Source organism: Mesoplodon densirostris, chromosome 6 (genome assembly GCF_025265405.1).
Source record: "Mesoplodon densirostris isolate mMesDen1 chromosome 6, mMesDen1 primary haplotype, whole genome shotgun sequence".
Taxonomy (NCBI): Eukaryota; Metazoa; Chordata; class Mammalia; order Artiodactyla; family Ziphiidae; genus Mesoplodon; species Mesoplodon densirostris.
Window position 1 is genome coordinate 37,468,631 of NC_082666.1, and position 15,511 is coordinate 37,484,141.

The 15,511-nt window shown below is 48.6% G+C and overlaps 1 protein-coding gene across 2 annotated transcripts in view; it reads left to right on the forward strand.

The window, feature by feature from the left end:
• Positions 1 to 486: 486 nt before the first annotated feature.
• SNX30 (sorting nexin family member 30) overlaps positions 487 to 15,511 on the forward strand; it is a 111,053-nt gene continuing 96,028 nt past the window's right edge. For both annotated transcript variants that reach the window (XM_060101360.1, XM_060101361.1), the window contains exon 1: positions 487 to 955. In XM_060101360.1, coding sequence (XP_059957343.1) covers positions 800 to 955 — 156 coding nt within the window. In that variant the 5' untranslated portion in view covers positions 487 to 799. The remainder of the gene's footprint in view (positions 956 to 15,511) is intronic.

The window sequence follows — 15,511 nt, forward strand, 5'->3', positions numbered from 1 at the left end:
AGCGGGCATTTGAAGAAACTCCACACTGCGTCTTTGAATTTCCTTCTAGGTTCCCCGCCTGATGTCTCTATCTCCTGGGAGCCTCATAACCTTTTACGCCATTCTTATAAAATGTGTCATAATTCCTCCTATCCTGGGTTATTTCAGAAGATCCCGACTCACGTGCGTGTCCTAAAGCCCCCAGCCCCAAGCGTGGCTGCCCCTGGGCGCAGCAGTAAACGCGGGTGGAATGGAACAGGATCCTCCAACATCTTTTTCCACCTCTGATTTCCATTAAACATTAGCTCCGGGGTCTGCGCGCACCCCCGCAACGGGCCAGGAGGCGAGCTTAGACTCTCGGTGGGTAGCGGCGGAGGGCCCAGGGCGCACTTCCTGCGGGACGGCGGGAGAGGGCGGAGCTGCCCGCCTCGCCCTCCCCCTCCCCCGCTCTCCCCGCCCCCTCCCCCTCCGTGGGCTGCCGGGGGCCGCGGGGGCGGGGCGGCGAACGGGCTGGGCGGCGTGGCGGGGCGGGCTGGGCGCCCTGGCTAAGGTGTGAGCGGGTCCGCCACGGGCTCCGGCGCGGAGTGGAGTGGAACGGAGCGGAGCAGTCCGGCCCAGCCCAGCGCAGCCCAGCGCAGCGCGGCGCGGGCAGACGCGAGCCGGCGGGTGGCGGTGGCGGTGGCAGTGGCTCCCAGCCCGGCTGGTGCTGGGCCTCCGACCGAGCCGCGGCCGAGCGGGGCCTCGGCCCGGGCTCTGGGGAAGCCCGCGGCGGCGGGCTGCAGGAGGAAGCGGCGGCGGCGCGTCCCGAGCCGTGCGCGCCATGTCGGCCGGGCCCCCCAAGGCCCTGCCGTCCACTGGGCCCCACTCCCTGCGCGACATGCCGCACCCGCTGGCCGGCTCCAGCAGCGAGGAGGCCGTGGGCGGCGACAGCACGCCCAGCCCGGACCTGCTGACGGCCCGCAGCTTCGGCGACAAGGTGGGTGCGCGGGGCTGGGGACTGGGAGGCTCGTTTCGCTCCCGAGCGGGATGAGGGATCTGGAGCCCCGCTGGGCACCGGGCCGCGCCCACCCTGGCGCCCCTTTCCTGGGGACAGGCGTGCCCTCGCCCCAGAGCCTTGGGAAAAAGCGTCTCCTCCCTGCCGCCCCCGCGGGGTCCCAGCCTCTGGCGGAGCGGCCAGAGGGGACGGGCTTGCCCGACTATGACTGGTCGCGAGGCCAGTGACAGCTGGTGGGGAGGGGTCCCGCCTGCCCGTTGTGGCTGGAGGCGTGCGTGCAGTGCTCAGAGCCTGTGTTCTGGGATGGGGTCCCGGTTCCTCCAGATGCATCTCTGAAGGCTGAGCTGCCGAGTCACTTGTAGCTCCTCTAGTTTGCTGCGACTGCAAAGAAGCAAGAGTTAATGGTTTTCCGTGGTCTTAATGCCAGAGGCTTCTTACCCCCGTCTGTCATGGGGGCAGTGATCTTTGTTTAGGTTTGCTTTGTGCCCTGAGGAGTCACCTGACTCCGACCCCAGCCGGCAGCGGGAGGAGAGTGGCCCTGGGGTTTTCTGTCTGGGGCTCTATTTACCTCTCACTGTCTCCCCACGCTGTTTATGTTTGGCAGAGGCTGGTTTTGTGGCTGAAGGGAAGAAAGGTCGCCCTTTGACCTTTTTTGCGTAGAGGGGGGCTCCTCATTTTCTTAGAGCAGCATATGACCCTCCTGCTGCTTTGAGAGACAGTGAGGGGTTAGGGGCGGCACCTCCCTTCCCCCCGTTGCCACTTCAGCTGTGATCAGGACTTGAGCTGTGATTGTATCAACGCTGCTGTTGCCACTTAGTCACTAATTGCAGAAATTAGTATTTACACCTGATCACAGGTGTGAAGAACAATTCTAAGTGAATGCCTCTTAGTAAAATACTAAGTGAAGGCCTCCTTGTCCCAATACTGAATGGAATCAGGGGATCCAAATTTCTTTCCCCTTAGATGGGAGGGCATGTGGTACAGTAAAAATGAGTGTGAGTGCACTGAGCAGTCAAGTTAGCCAGGAAGTGGGACTTGATGTACCTTGCCAAGAGGGTTTTTGAAAGCAAAGAGTGGGGCAAGTTGGGGGGTGAGGAGGCAAAGCATTAGTAGCAAGTAAACTTTAAAAAGCTAATAAAACCAATGGATTGAGCAGCTGGATGTGTGTGTGTGTGTGTGTGTGTGTGTGTGTGTGTGTGTCTGTCTGTCTGTCTTTGTAAGTATTTCTCTTTATTTTATAGAAGATTATGGACTATATGAAGGCTTGAGTCGCTTGGAAATACCTTGCCCATATTTGCCACTCAATAAGTAATTGTTGAACGAATAATTTGCTTTCTTATGTACAGAGAACTTGGTCCTATGTGCATGTAGGATAGGAATTGAGGTTAAACTTATGATTTTTTTCTCAGGTCTGTGTAGGATAGTGAATTAATTATATATGGCTGTGTAACCAATTACTGCAACATTTAGCATCTGAAAATAGTGTCTGTGGGCCAGAAATCTGCAAGCAGCTTAAATCTGGGTGGTTCTGACTCAGGTGTTTCATGAGTTTGCATTCAAACTTTGACTAGGGCTGCAGTCACTGAAGACTGGATTGGGGGTAGGTCCTCTTCCAAGCTCACTCTCTTGGCTGTTGGCAGGCCTTAGTTCCTCTCCATAGGGCTTCTTGATGTGGCACCTGCTTTCCCCCAGAGCAAGTGATCCAAGAGATTGAGAGATCCCAAGACTCAAACCACAGTCCTGTGTAATCTGGTCTCGGAAGCGACATATCTCTGCCTTATTCTATTGGTCACACTGGCCATCACTGGTACAACCTGGGAAGAAGGTATGAATACCAGGAAGCAGGAATCATTAGGGTATCTTGGAAGCTGCCTGCTCCAGGTGGCTCTTTTAAATATCTGCTTAATGATCCATTCTTGGAGGACACCTGATGCAGAAGTGTGGGCATTTTGCTACTAAGTACTGGGAAGACAAATGCCCTGTATCCCTGAGATCTAGTTGGTGGACAGGAAGTCAAGCCTAAGTCTAATTACTTCTGGCTTCCTTTACAGGGACAGTTCCATGAGAGAGATGGTCTTGAAGGCATTATTATTAATTATTGAATATTTAATAAGTCTCCTTAGAGCTGCGAGGAGCATCAAAATGACATCACTCCCAAAGGCCTGATTTATAGTTAGCCTCTTTTCCTTAGCAGTATAATTTCTTCCTCTGACTGGGAGTAACATTTTCCTTGAATCTTGGCATACACATATGTTCTCATAACTCTGGAGAAATTTCTGCAGAGAGAAGCTACCAAGCAACAGAGGTGAGTCAGGACCAGTGGAAGGAAGCCTTCCCTTTGCTCTGCTTTCTCTTGCCTAGGAAGTGCGGGGTTCACCAGAGGGGAGGTAGGAGCGTTGAGTGCTATGGTCTGTCTTTGAAAAGAAGCCTGTGTCTTCTTGCCTTTTTTAATGGACCTTGGGGTTGTGATCCTGGATGCCTGATTCAGTCAGTTCTGGAGAATGAGGGTTTGACAGGCTGCTCATAGTGCAGGGTTATTCTATTATGCAGAGGGGAATTGCTGAGGTGCCACGAACAGGAAAGCCTGCCTTCTCGGCCAGCGGACACTTCTCAGTGGCCTCTGGGGTTCTGGGAAGGAGGAAAAGACCAAATGTGATGGCCTCTTCATCCACAAAATTGAAAATCATTCAAACCATGGTGTGAAGGGAAGAATCTTTTCCATCTACCAAGGGTTGCTAGGAATTCTTTTGATGCTGGCTAAACTCCCCAGACCTTCTAGCCCTGTATCTTTCATCTCCACCTGAAATGTAAATAAACCACTTGGCCCTTTCTGTCTCTTTTACTTTCATCTGCAAACCACTTTGGGCTTGCTTCTCCCCTGACTCAACCTCTAACACCTGTGTACCTCCCAAAACTTAACACCAAGCCCTCTCAAGCCCCACCTGTGGTTAACACCCCTACCCACATCCTCAGTCTCTTCACTGAACTCTTCCACCTACTTCCAGCCCCCGTAAGTCACTGCTTCCCCTGAAGTCTTCAAAATGGAGGTGTCTTTTCCTCCTACACTCCACTTATTTCAGGTCAGGAGATGCGGGTCAGTAGTGTCCTTTCTCTCCACTGCCTTTATTTTTGGCCGTGTTAGGTCTGTTGCTGTGCGCGGGCTTTCTCTATTTGCATTTGCGGCAAGTGGGGGCTGCTCTTCGTTGTGGTGCACGTGCTTCTCATTCCGGTGGTTTCTCTTGTTGCAGAGCATGGGCTCTAGGCGCACAGGCTTCAGTAGTTGTGGCACGTGGGCTCTAGAGCACAGGCTCAGTAGTTGTGGCGCATGGGCTTAGTTGCTCTGCGGCATGTGGGATCTTCCCGGACCAGGGCTCGAACCCGTGTCCCCTGCATTGGCAGGCGGATTCTGAACCACCGCACCACCAGGGAAGTCCTCTCCACTGCCTTTTAACAATCAAGTACTGCCCCTTTGATGCTCATGTCATTGTATTTGCTCACTCAGCAAATATTTGAGGGCGTCCTACGAGCCAGGCACTGTTTTAGGAACTCAAATCCACCAGTTGAAAACCCCTGCCCTCATTGGGTATAATTTAGTGAGTACGTACTATTTTATGTAATAAATGCTGTGAAAGGAAGAAAAAGTTGGGGGTGGGGAGGGAGTGTTCAGGATCACTGGCTGAAGGGAGGCGGCTTCAGTTAGACCCTACTGAGAACTTGAGATTTGAGCAAAGACTTGAAGGAGGTGAGGCAGTTGGTGAGTGGATGTCTGGAGGAGTGTCCTGGTGGAAGAAATGGCCAAAGCAGAGGCCTGGCAGCTCCTGCCCGCTGTGATGGGGACTACCCTAGAAGCCAGTGTGGTTGGAGCAGAGTGAGCAATGGGGAGTCCTTGGCCAGGGGCAGGGAGGAAGGGGGCCAGATGGTCTAGGGCCCAGTAGGCCACTCTGGGAACTTTGGCCTTGACTTTGAGTGCCATTGCAGGGACTTGAGCAGAAGGAGGGTGTGATTTGATTTATGTGTTGAAAGGATCACACAGGCTGTTGAATTGAGAATCCTTTATTTGACTATTCCACTGAATTAGGTTTCTTTTCCGTCAAAAGGACATAAACCAAATGCAACCTGGCTGAAGAAAAGAAAAAAATCTATTGGCTCATGTTGAAAAGCCCCAGGTATTTTGGTTTCCGGAATGGCTGGAACTAGGTGTTCAAATGATGTCGGGAGGCTGTCACTTGTCATCTCTTGGCTCTGCTTTCTCCTTTCTGTGTTAGCTCTGTTCTCAAGCCGGTAAAGGGATAGAGCTTTGCAACTCCAGCAGAAAGAGAGCACCTCTTTCTTGATAACTCCAGCAAAAGCTCTGGGCTAGTGTCTCCTGGGCCTAAATTGGGTCAGGTGCTGAAGCCAGTCTTTGTAACTCTGACTGCCCAAGGCCTGGACCAGGTCCTTATCTTTGGAGGGTGGAGAAGGGAAGTTTTTGTGTGTATGTTTTAACTGTGAAATATAAATATGTGAAGTACAGAAATGCATCTGTATTAATAAAATGTATCTATACAGTTTAAAGAATAATAAAATGAACACAGACATAAAGTTAAGGCATAGACTCTTACCAGTACTTTGGAAGCCCTCTCTGTGCCTGGGGAGGAAGGAGGTGGTTTCCAAAGCAAAGTCAGGCTGCTCCTCCTAGAAGGAGGAGGAACGAATGAATGTTGGCCCAGCGTCTGTTGTTTCACAGATGTCCACTACAGACCTTCCACTGCCTTCTTTGCTGTCACTTTGTAACTTCCCTGTTTCTCTTGTTCATTAAAATCTTGAAACCCCCCAACTAACTGTCTTCACAAATCATGCCTTTACTTCAGGGGGCTCTGTCCAGATCTCTAAAACTATCAGTTTCTTTTTTTGTTTGTTTGTTTGTTTTTTTGCGGTACGCGGGCCTCTCACTGTTGTGGCCTCTCTCCTTGCGGAGCACGGGCTCCGGACGCGCAGGCTCAGCGGCCATGGTTGACGGGCCCAGCGGCTCCGCGGCATGTGGGATCCTCCCGGACCGGGGCACAAACCCGTGTCCCCTGCATCGGCAGGTGGACTCTCAACCACTGCACCACCAGGGAAGCCCTAAAACTATCAGTTTCTTGACCTTTTATCTAGTCACCTTCCCCTTTTTTCCAGTTCATTTGCCCTCTCCCCCGGCCACATCCCTGCATTATAATACCTACAACTGTTCCTGCCCTGAAATAATGCCATTACAAAGCTCTTATCTTGCCGTGCCCTCCTCCCAGTCAGTGAGAACTGCCTACACCTGTTCCCTGACCCCTTGATTTCACCTGCCTCCTTTAGATTCCACAGCTTAACTTGTCAGTTGCTCCTGCCCCTGTCCTTAACGCAGTTCCTTTGCTCTCCTTTTACATCCAACTTGGGTCATTCCATTTGTTCCTGTCTTGCCTGCACCTCAGGTGCGAGGTACCTTGAGAGTTGCTGCCAGTGTGACCTCACAGCTTCCAAGCACAGTTGGGGCCTCGGTGGTGCTGAGCCATCCTTTCTTTCTTTCTTTTCTTTTTTTTTTTTTAATGTGGGATTCTAGTTCCCCGACCAGTTGCCCGCGCCCCCTGCATTGGAAGTGCAGAGTCTTAACCACTGGACTGCCAGGGAGGTCCCATGGGCCATCCTTCCTTTCCACAGAGGCTCCCACTCTGTACTGTGGCTGATCTGAAGCTTTTCTCTGCTCCTCACACCTTCCACGCCCCTACCCCACCCTCCTGTTCTACTGATAGCCTCACTTTCTACCTTAGAGAAGACAGAAGCCACTGTAAAAGAACTTCCTTTCACCAAACTCAAAATGATCAGAATCTGTGGCCGCCCTTTCTTTGCCCCCAGTTGCTAAGGCTGATCCTGGAGTGTATGGCCCGCCGCCTCTGGCCTCTTAGAGACCCTGCTGTCACTCCTGTGTCTTCAGACTATCAACTGGCTCATTCCCATCAAAAAAATTTTTTTTTAATTTTTAAATTGAAGTATAGTTGATTAACAATGTGTTAGTTTCAGGTGTACAGCAAAGTGATTCAGTTATATATATATATATATCAGTATAAAACTGAATCACTTTGCTGTACACCTGATATATATATATGATATATATAAATATTTCAGATTCTTTTCCCTTGTAAGTTATTACAAAATACTCAGTATAGTCACCTGTGCTATACAATAGGTCCTTGTTGGTTATCTACTTTATATATATACTAGTGTGTATTTCGATCCCAACCTCATTTATCCCTCCCCCTGCCCCTTTCCCCTTTGATAACCATAAGTTTGTTTTCTATGTCTGTGGGTCTGTTTCTGCGTTCCCATTAATGTTTCAACATGCTCAAGTTGCTCTCATTTCTAAAACAAACCAAGTAAAGAAAACTGTTGGGATGCTTCCTTCTCCTCCATCTCATGTCCTAGAGATTTGCTCCTCTTGTCTCTAGGTTTGCTCCTCTTGTCTCTACTTCCTAACCTCTGGCTTACTTCTCAGCCGACTGCTGTCTGGTTTCTGGCTTTACTACTCAAGGTCCCTCGTGACTTCCTTATTGCTAAATCCAGTAGACGCTTCACATCCTTGTCTTCCCTGACCTCTTGGTAGGTAGCACTTGATCCTGTTGAGTAACCCGCTGCTTGAAACTCTCCTCACTGGGATTTGTGTTTTAGAGCGCGTGCACTCTGGAGCCAGGTTGTCTGGATTTTAATCCCAGCTCCACTACTTACAGTCTTTGTGACAGTAAATTATTTAACCTCTCTGAGCCTCAGTTTCCTCCTCTGTGAAAGGGGCTAACAAGTACCTGCATCACAGGGTTGATATGAAGATCCATTGCGTTCATACTTAGAGGAGTGCCTGATGCATAGTGAGCCTTTAGTAACTGTGAGCCGGTGGTGGTGGTGATTCCCCGATACTGACCTCTCCACATTTTCTTTGTACATTTTTGCCTATTCTTTGTCAGTTTCAGTATCGGTTGTGGTCTGGTCAGGAAATAAAAACCACTGTAGGTTTTTCAAACTGAGAGACTTAATACAGGGAATTAGCTACATAGGTGTTGGGAAACATGTGAAGTCAAGCAGAGGGCAGGGAGGTAATCCAGAGAGTAGCGATAGCAGGAAACTGCAGTCACCCTCAGGGCTGGGGGGGAGTCAATGGGAGGAGGTGACATTAGAAGAATCCTGGAGCTTCTGTGGGAACTAGACCATGGCAGGGCTGCTCAACAAGAGCAGGGACCGCAGGCGGAGGGAGCCCTGGAGAGGAAGCAGCTAAGGCCAGGGATGCTGTCTGAACCAGAGAGGAGGGGTTGGCGTAGGGGAGAAGCTCCCTGGCTTCTCTCCTCCTCCTGCTTTTGGTCTTTCACCTGTATCATCCATGGCCCAGATAGCTTCCTTGGTGGACATGTGACCCTAGCAGAGTCAAATAGCCAAACAGAGATTTGCTCAGATGGCTGCTGGGGGAAAGAATCTCTCTTTTCGTTGGATTGTGAGCCTTTGTTTCTTGTGATGTGGAGAGTGCCTGCTTAAGAATGAAGCCAGAGAGGAATGTGGAGCTGGAGAAAAAGAGGGCGACAGGCCCTGAAGCTCCCTGGAATCCCGGATCCACCTGTGCCAGCTGTGCCTGAAGCTGGCACTGCTCCGCAGGCATCCTGGTTACAGGAGGTCATGAATGCCCTTTTGTTTATACTATTCAATTTGATTTGATTTGTCACTTGAAACTTAAAAAAAAAAAAAAGACCAAATACGTCGACCTTAAAATGTTAAGTGAAAATTAAGTTTTACTTTGGGATCGTTAAGAGGAGGTTGCTTAGTTCCTATTGGTCAGCCCCACTCTCAGAGTGTATTATCTGCAGATCAGCTTTGGTGGCAGAGGTGTGTTTTCACCAGGTCCTTGAAGTTTGAGGAGGCTTTTGGGTGCAGAAGGCGTCATGGGCCAGGGGAGCAGCTTGAGCAAAGCTCCTGAGATGGAAAAGACTTGTGCCTGCTGGGGTTGCACTGTGTCGGGTCCTGTGTTGGGAGTGGGTTTGGAGAGTCTAGAGGTGGGGATTAGTGAGAGAGGAGGTGGGAAGACACAGCAGGAGGAGGCTGTGACTGCTCCGAATGCTCTGATGTGGAGGTTAGCTTTTACTCTTTAGGCAGGAGCCAGCCGTAGAGGGTTTTTGAGCAGGGGAATGTGTGATCAGTGCTTGGGACGGGGAGAGACTGGCAGTGAAAGAGGTAAGTTAGAAATGTGTCCGTTTGGTTTAGGTTGGAGTTGTCGCCTGGAAGAACAAAGAACAGAAAATGTAAAGATGACTAGTTACGGTACAGTGGGGATGACTGGTTGTTTTCTAGTCTAGGAGACTGGTGCTGACTGGTGCCCTCACTGAGAGGGGGAACACAGATTGCGAAGCAAGTGTGAGCAAGTGTAAAGATGACTAGAATGCAGTGTGAAGTCAGGAGCTGGGTCAGAGTTTGTCTGAACAGTGCCTTTGAAAGCCCACTCAGACTTCAAGGCTTAGCGCACATGCTGCCTCCGGGCAGCTCTTCTGTATTATATAAATGTGTAACCCCAGCAGATCCAAAGAGAGATGGGAGTGGAAGATGTACAGGTTGAGGTCAGAATTTAAACAAAGTGAATATTAGCAATCAAACGTGAGGCGGGAGGTCGTAGCAGTTTGTAGTGAGAAGAGTGGTAGCTTGGGGAAAAAGCAGGGTTGAGGGAAGGTCTTTAGGACAGGGGAGAGTTGGGGGTTAGTGGAGGTTACGGGGAAGAAGGCAGATAAGAGTCTCTCAAAATAAATACATAAATAACAGCTTGGCGAAGGTGCAGTAGTTCATGTATGAGCAATTGGGTTTGTTTACTAGATTCTAGAGGGGGTCATATGCTCTCTCCTGTTTGCCTTGCCCAGCAGAATTCCTCATTTTGGCTGCCACAGAGCAGGGATCAGGAATTATTGTCGTGTGTGAGTGTGTGTGTGTGTGTGTTGGGGGTAGGAGGAGACAAGGGCAAGAGGCACATGCAGAAAAGATGTTTCAGGGGTCCTGTTTGAGAAAAGGCACAGAGGCGGGAAAAGCACACGGCATGTTTGGGCAGCAGAGTGCAGGCACTTTCCAAAACTTGAATCTCTTGAGTGTCTGCTGCATGCCTGGCTCTGTGCTGGATGTTGGGGACGTTGAGAAAGATAAAAAAAAAGTACTCTCTCTTGAGCAGGTCATCGTCCAGTGCAGAAGAGAGACATATATCCAGATGGTTGCAATAGAATATGAAAAATGCTAGATATATTTACTAGTTCTGAGGCCTTGGGCAAGTTTCTTGACCTGGTAACGCCTCAGTGTCTCCCTAGTTAAATTTTGGATTATTTTGTGGTGGTGTTCTGAAGATTAAATGAATGGGGGTTTTTTGTGGGTTTTTTTTTTAATGTTTATTTATTTGGCTGCGCCGGGTCTTAGTTGTGGCACATGGGATCTTCATTGCCATGTGTGGGATCTTTCAGTTGTGGCATGCGGGATCTAGTTCCTTGACCAGGGATTGAACCTGGGCCCCCTGCATTGGGAGCACGGAGTCTTAGTCCCTGGACCACCAGGGAAGTCCCTTAAATGAGTGTTTAGAATAGTGTCTGGCACACAGTAAGTACTATGAAAACGCTAGGTGTTGTTATTGCCTTAGAAGCAATAACTGGGACCTCTGGGAGCCTGTACAGAACACGTACCTCGGTCATCCCCACCCCAGTGAGGGACCTGGGGTCTTCAAACAGCAGCCCTTGGCAGTCATTGGTTGAGCGCCCCATGGATGGGGTGTTTGGGCATTAATGCCCAAGCACTTTCCAGCCTGCCCCATGGGTGGGCGAAGCAAGTTGAGCAGCCGGGGGAGCAGTCGGGCCAAGAAGTGCGGGCGCTGGTGTGGAAGTCAGGCCAGTGGGCACTGAACTGGCCAGTGAGAGGGGATAGGTGGACACCCATGACATGTGCACGGTTATTATGGAAATAACGTGTAGGGAGTGGGGCAAGGAGTGACTGTGCTCAGGAGGGTGGTGGCTTTTCCAAAGGAGATGGTATTTGAGCCGGAGAGTGAAGAAGTAGATATTTCCCAAATGGACAGAGGCAGGAGGAGTAGCTGGAGCAGAAGACCCAGCCTGGGCCAAAGCTCGGCATGTCAGTCTGCAGGTGTGGAGGGCGAGGGAGGCAGTTTCACAGGGGCTGCGACCTCCTGGATTCAGGGGTGTACTGGTCAGGAGTCTTGTTTGCAAACAGTAGGAATCTTACTCACACTACTTTAAGCAATACCATACGCACATACCATAAAATCCACCTTTTAAAAATATACAATGTAGTGATTTTTAGTATATTCACAAGATTTTACAACTGCCACCATTTTCTAATTCCAGAGGGTTTTTGTCAGCCCAAAAAGACACTTCATACTCAGTAGCAGACGCTCCATTTTCCCCACTCTCAACCCCTGGCAGTCACTAATCTGCTTTTGCTCTCTGAATTTGCCTATTCTGGATATTTCATAAAAATGGGATCATAGAATATGTGGCCTTTTGTGTCTGGCTCCTTGCACTTAACCTAATTTTTTTAATTAATTAATTTATTTTTGGCTGTGTTGGGTTTTCGTTGCTGCGCGTGGGCTTTCTCTAGTTGTGGCGAGTGGGGGCTACTCTTCATTGTGGTGCTCTGGCTTCTCATTGCGGTGGCTTCTCTTGTTGCAGAGCACAGGCTCTAGGCACGCAGGCTTCAATAGTTGTGGCTCATGGGCTCTCAAGTGCAGGATCAGTAGTTGTGGTGCACGGGCTTAGTTGCTCTGCAGCACGTGGGATCTTCCTGGACCTGGGACTGAACCCGTGTCCCCTGCATTGGCAGGCTGATTCTTAACCACTATGCCACCAGGGAAGTCCCAGGATATTCTTTTTTTTAAAAAAAATTTATTTATTTATTTATGGCTGTGTTGGGTCTTCGTTTCTGTGCGAGGGCTTTCTCTAGTTGCGGCGAGCGGGGGCCACTCTTCATCGTGGTGTGCGGGCCTCTCACTATCGCAGCCTCTCTTGTTGCGGAGCACAGGCTCCAGACGTGCAGGCTCAGTAGTTGTGGCTCACAGGCCCAGTTGCTCCACGGCATGTGGGATCTTCCCAGACCAGGGCTCGAACCTGCGTCCCCTGCATTGGCAGGCAGATTCTCAACCACTGCGCCACCAGGGAAGCCCCCCAGGATATTCTTTTTTAAAACTGAAAAATATTCCGTTTTATGTATATACCTTTTTTTTTTTAATCAGTTATCTATTGATGGACATTTAGGTTGCTTCTACCTCTTGGCTCTTGTGACTAATGCTGCAGTGGACATGGATGTGCAAATATCTCTCCGAGATCCTGTTTTCAATTCTTTTGGACATATAAACTCAAATGTTTATAGATAAAAACTGGACCATATGGTAATTCTATTTTTAAATTTTGAGGAACTTCCATACTGTTTTCTATAGTGACTGCACCATTTTACAGTTGCACTAACAGCGCACAAGGATTCCAATTTCTCTGCCTCCTCACCAACGCTTGTTATTTTCTATTCTTTTGATAGTGGCCATCCTAATGGGTAGGAGGTTATATCTCACTGTGGTTTTGATTTGTGTTTCTCTGATGATTAGGGATGCTGAGCATCTTTTCATATGCTTGTTGGCTATTTGTATATCGTCTTTGGAGAAATGTCTATTCAAGTCCTTTGCTCATTTTAAAATCAGATTATTTGATTTTTTTATTGTTGAGTTGTAGGAGTTCTTTTTATATTCTGAATATTAACCCCTTATCAGATATATGATTTGCAAATGTTTTGTCCTATTCCATAGTTTACCTTTTAACTCTCTTGATTGTGTCCTTTGCACAAAAGTTTTTAAGTTTGATATAGTCCCATTTGTCTATTTTTGCTTTCGTTGCCTGTTTTTAGTGTCATATCCAAGAAATCACTGCCAAGTCCAGTGTCATGAAGCTTTTCACCCTATGTTTTCTTCTAGAAGTTTTATAGTTTGGGGTCTTAGGTTTAGGTCTTTAATCCATTTTGAGTTAATTTTTGTATATGGTGTAAGATGAGGGTCCAGTTTCATTCTTTTGCGTGTGGATATCCAATTTTCCCAGTATTACTTGCTGAAAAGACTGTTCTTTACCCTTTGAGGGTGTGTATACTTTTAAATCTAATTTCTAACTAGAATCGATAAACCATATTAATACTTGAAGTGCTAACATGAATTTTGTACATGTGTTTGAGTGACTTCTCTGTACTATGTGCTGTGTGAGGCATTATGTTCCTTGGGAGTTAAGATATCTACATTTTGGAAATAACATTAGCCTGGGACAGGTCAGGTCTCAGACATTCCAGGTGAAAGATGTCCTACTGTAATTAGAATAAAAATGGTTGTGGAATAGTTGTTTTATTGCAAAAATGGAAACCTAGACCTTCTTTTGGGCTATTTAATTCGAGCAGAGGTATGTTCTAAGGAACTGGGCTTATTATCATCTTGCTGTATCAGCATCTGTGCTGCAAAAATGTAATATAGCAGGCTTTTTCTGCACTGTCTGGTCCAGTAAATCTTGTTTATTTCATGACTTGCATCAGCAATTGTGAAGGACACTTGGACTTTTTTTTTCGTTTCTCAAAGATTTATATAAGCCTCTCTGTGCCATGCTCAGGAGATACACAGATGAACAGATGGCCTTACCTTTTAGCTACCCAAGGTCCAGGAAGGGAGACAAAGAAATATAAGTGAGTCATTGCTGTTTAACATGATGACAGGGGTATGTGCAGAATGCCATGGGGGTAATCTGAGTGATTTGTTAGTGTTAAAGACATTTTTGAGTGAAGCACGTTGGAAGGAGGTCTTGGGTCACCTGTTATAGGTAACAATGGTCAATGTTGGGATATGAGTGAGAATTTGAATTTGAATCCAAGATTGGCCATGTAATTTGTGGGACCCAGTGCAAAATTAAAATTCTTATCCCCCTGTTAAAAAACATTATTAAGAATTTCATGATAGTGACAGCAGAGCATTAAACCCAGTATGGAACCCTTCTGAGTATAGGATCCTCGTGAAGCTGGCCCTGAGTATATCCTTTGGAGGTACTGGTTTCCAGGTCCTGTTAAAATCACCTCTTACCCATCTTGGTGTTCTGGGTCAGGACTGCTACCATCCTGAGGGTGTGTTGCAGTGAGTTGGGGTCCCCAAGGCTTGCTTCTCCAGTCTGGGTTGACTGTGGAGCTTGCCTGGAACACTCCATCCACTGTCAGCATTCTAGCATCTTAACACGGTCTCCTGTATGCCCAGCCTTTCATGTTTAACATACACTTGGGGCTGTTGTCATTTCCCTAACAGTTGCTTCTCTTCTCTTTTCCTTTTGTTCTGATTTCTTCCCCATCGAGGGTGTCCAGCATATGCCCCCTCAGTTATCCTCACCTTTACCCAGAGATAATAGTAACGTGTGTTCACAAGGTCCTTGTGAACCTTTGGGGAGCACTTCCTTTGGTTGGGAGCTGTACTGCATCATCTTGAAGCACTCCCCAAGTTACTGTCTCCTTCCCCTTTGACAGCTGGGGAAATGTAGGCTTTGAAAGGTGAAGTAACTTGTTCAAAGTCACAGAGCTAGATGAGCGTGGGGCTGGGATTTGAACTTGGTTTTGTTCAACTTTAGAGCCCACTCTCTTCACCACCACCACTGCTACAAATTGGCATCCTTTTCCAAACCTGCTTCCCACTCTTTCGAGTGCTTACATGCATTAGACACTGTAGGTTGCATTTCTTATGCAAAGCACAGTTTCAGGCCAAGGGAAATGAAACCAGCCCCTTCTGTATCTTAGGCTGTGTTTCTTCCCTCCTCTCAGTTTCTGGTTTTTTCAGCCTCTTACTCCTCACTGTAAGCAGTCTCCCTTGTGAGAGAAGTTTCCCAAGGCTTGCTGCCTTCTGCCTGCTCACTCTCCCGTCACTGCCAGGCTCCTTGGATGAGCGGTCTTTGTGCACCGCTTCCATCTGCCTCGCCATCTGCCTCCTCTTGCCTCAGCCTCGAGCCCCGTGGGCCAGGTCCTGCCTCTACCACTCACAGCTCACGGAGAACTGCAGTGGCTGTTTTTATGCTGTAGCATCCCAGGCCTTTAGAGCTGCAGAGGGCTTGGTGGTCACTCCCTCCAATACCCTCTTTTTACAATGGAGGAAACTGTGGCCCAGGGAGAGAAGTGATTTATCAGATCAGGGTAACCAAGCTAGTTTGTGGCAGAGCTGAGGTTAGGACCCAGGTTTCCAGACCTTTGGTTCAGTGCTCATTTTCCTTGACTGACATCATTAGCCAACTTCCCCTCAATGCTTTTTTCCCCATCTTTTTTCTCAGGGTCTTACTCTGTTCACTGCTATATTCCCCAGCCCAGTGCCTGGCACATAGCAGATGCTTCATTCACTGAATGAATTGATTCTCTCCTCTCTTGGCCCTCCCCTGGTCTGCCCCTGCTTCTCTGGACCCTCCTCTTTTTTTTTTTTTTCCTGATCTCTAACTGTGAGCCCACCCAGCCGTGGTTCCTGGCCTCTGCTAGTTC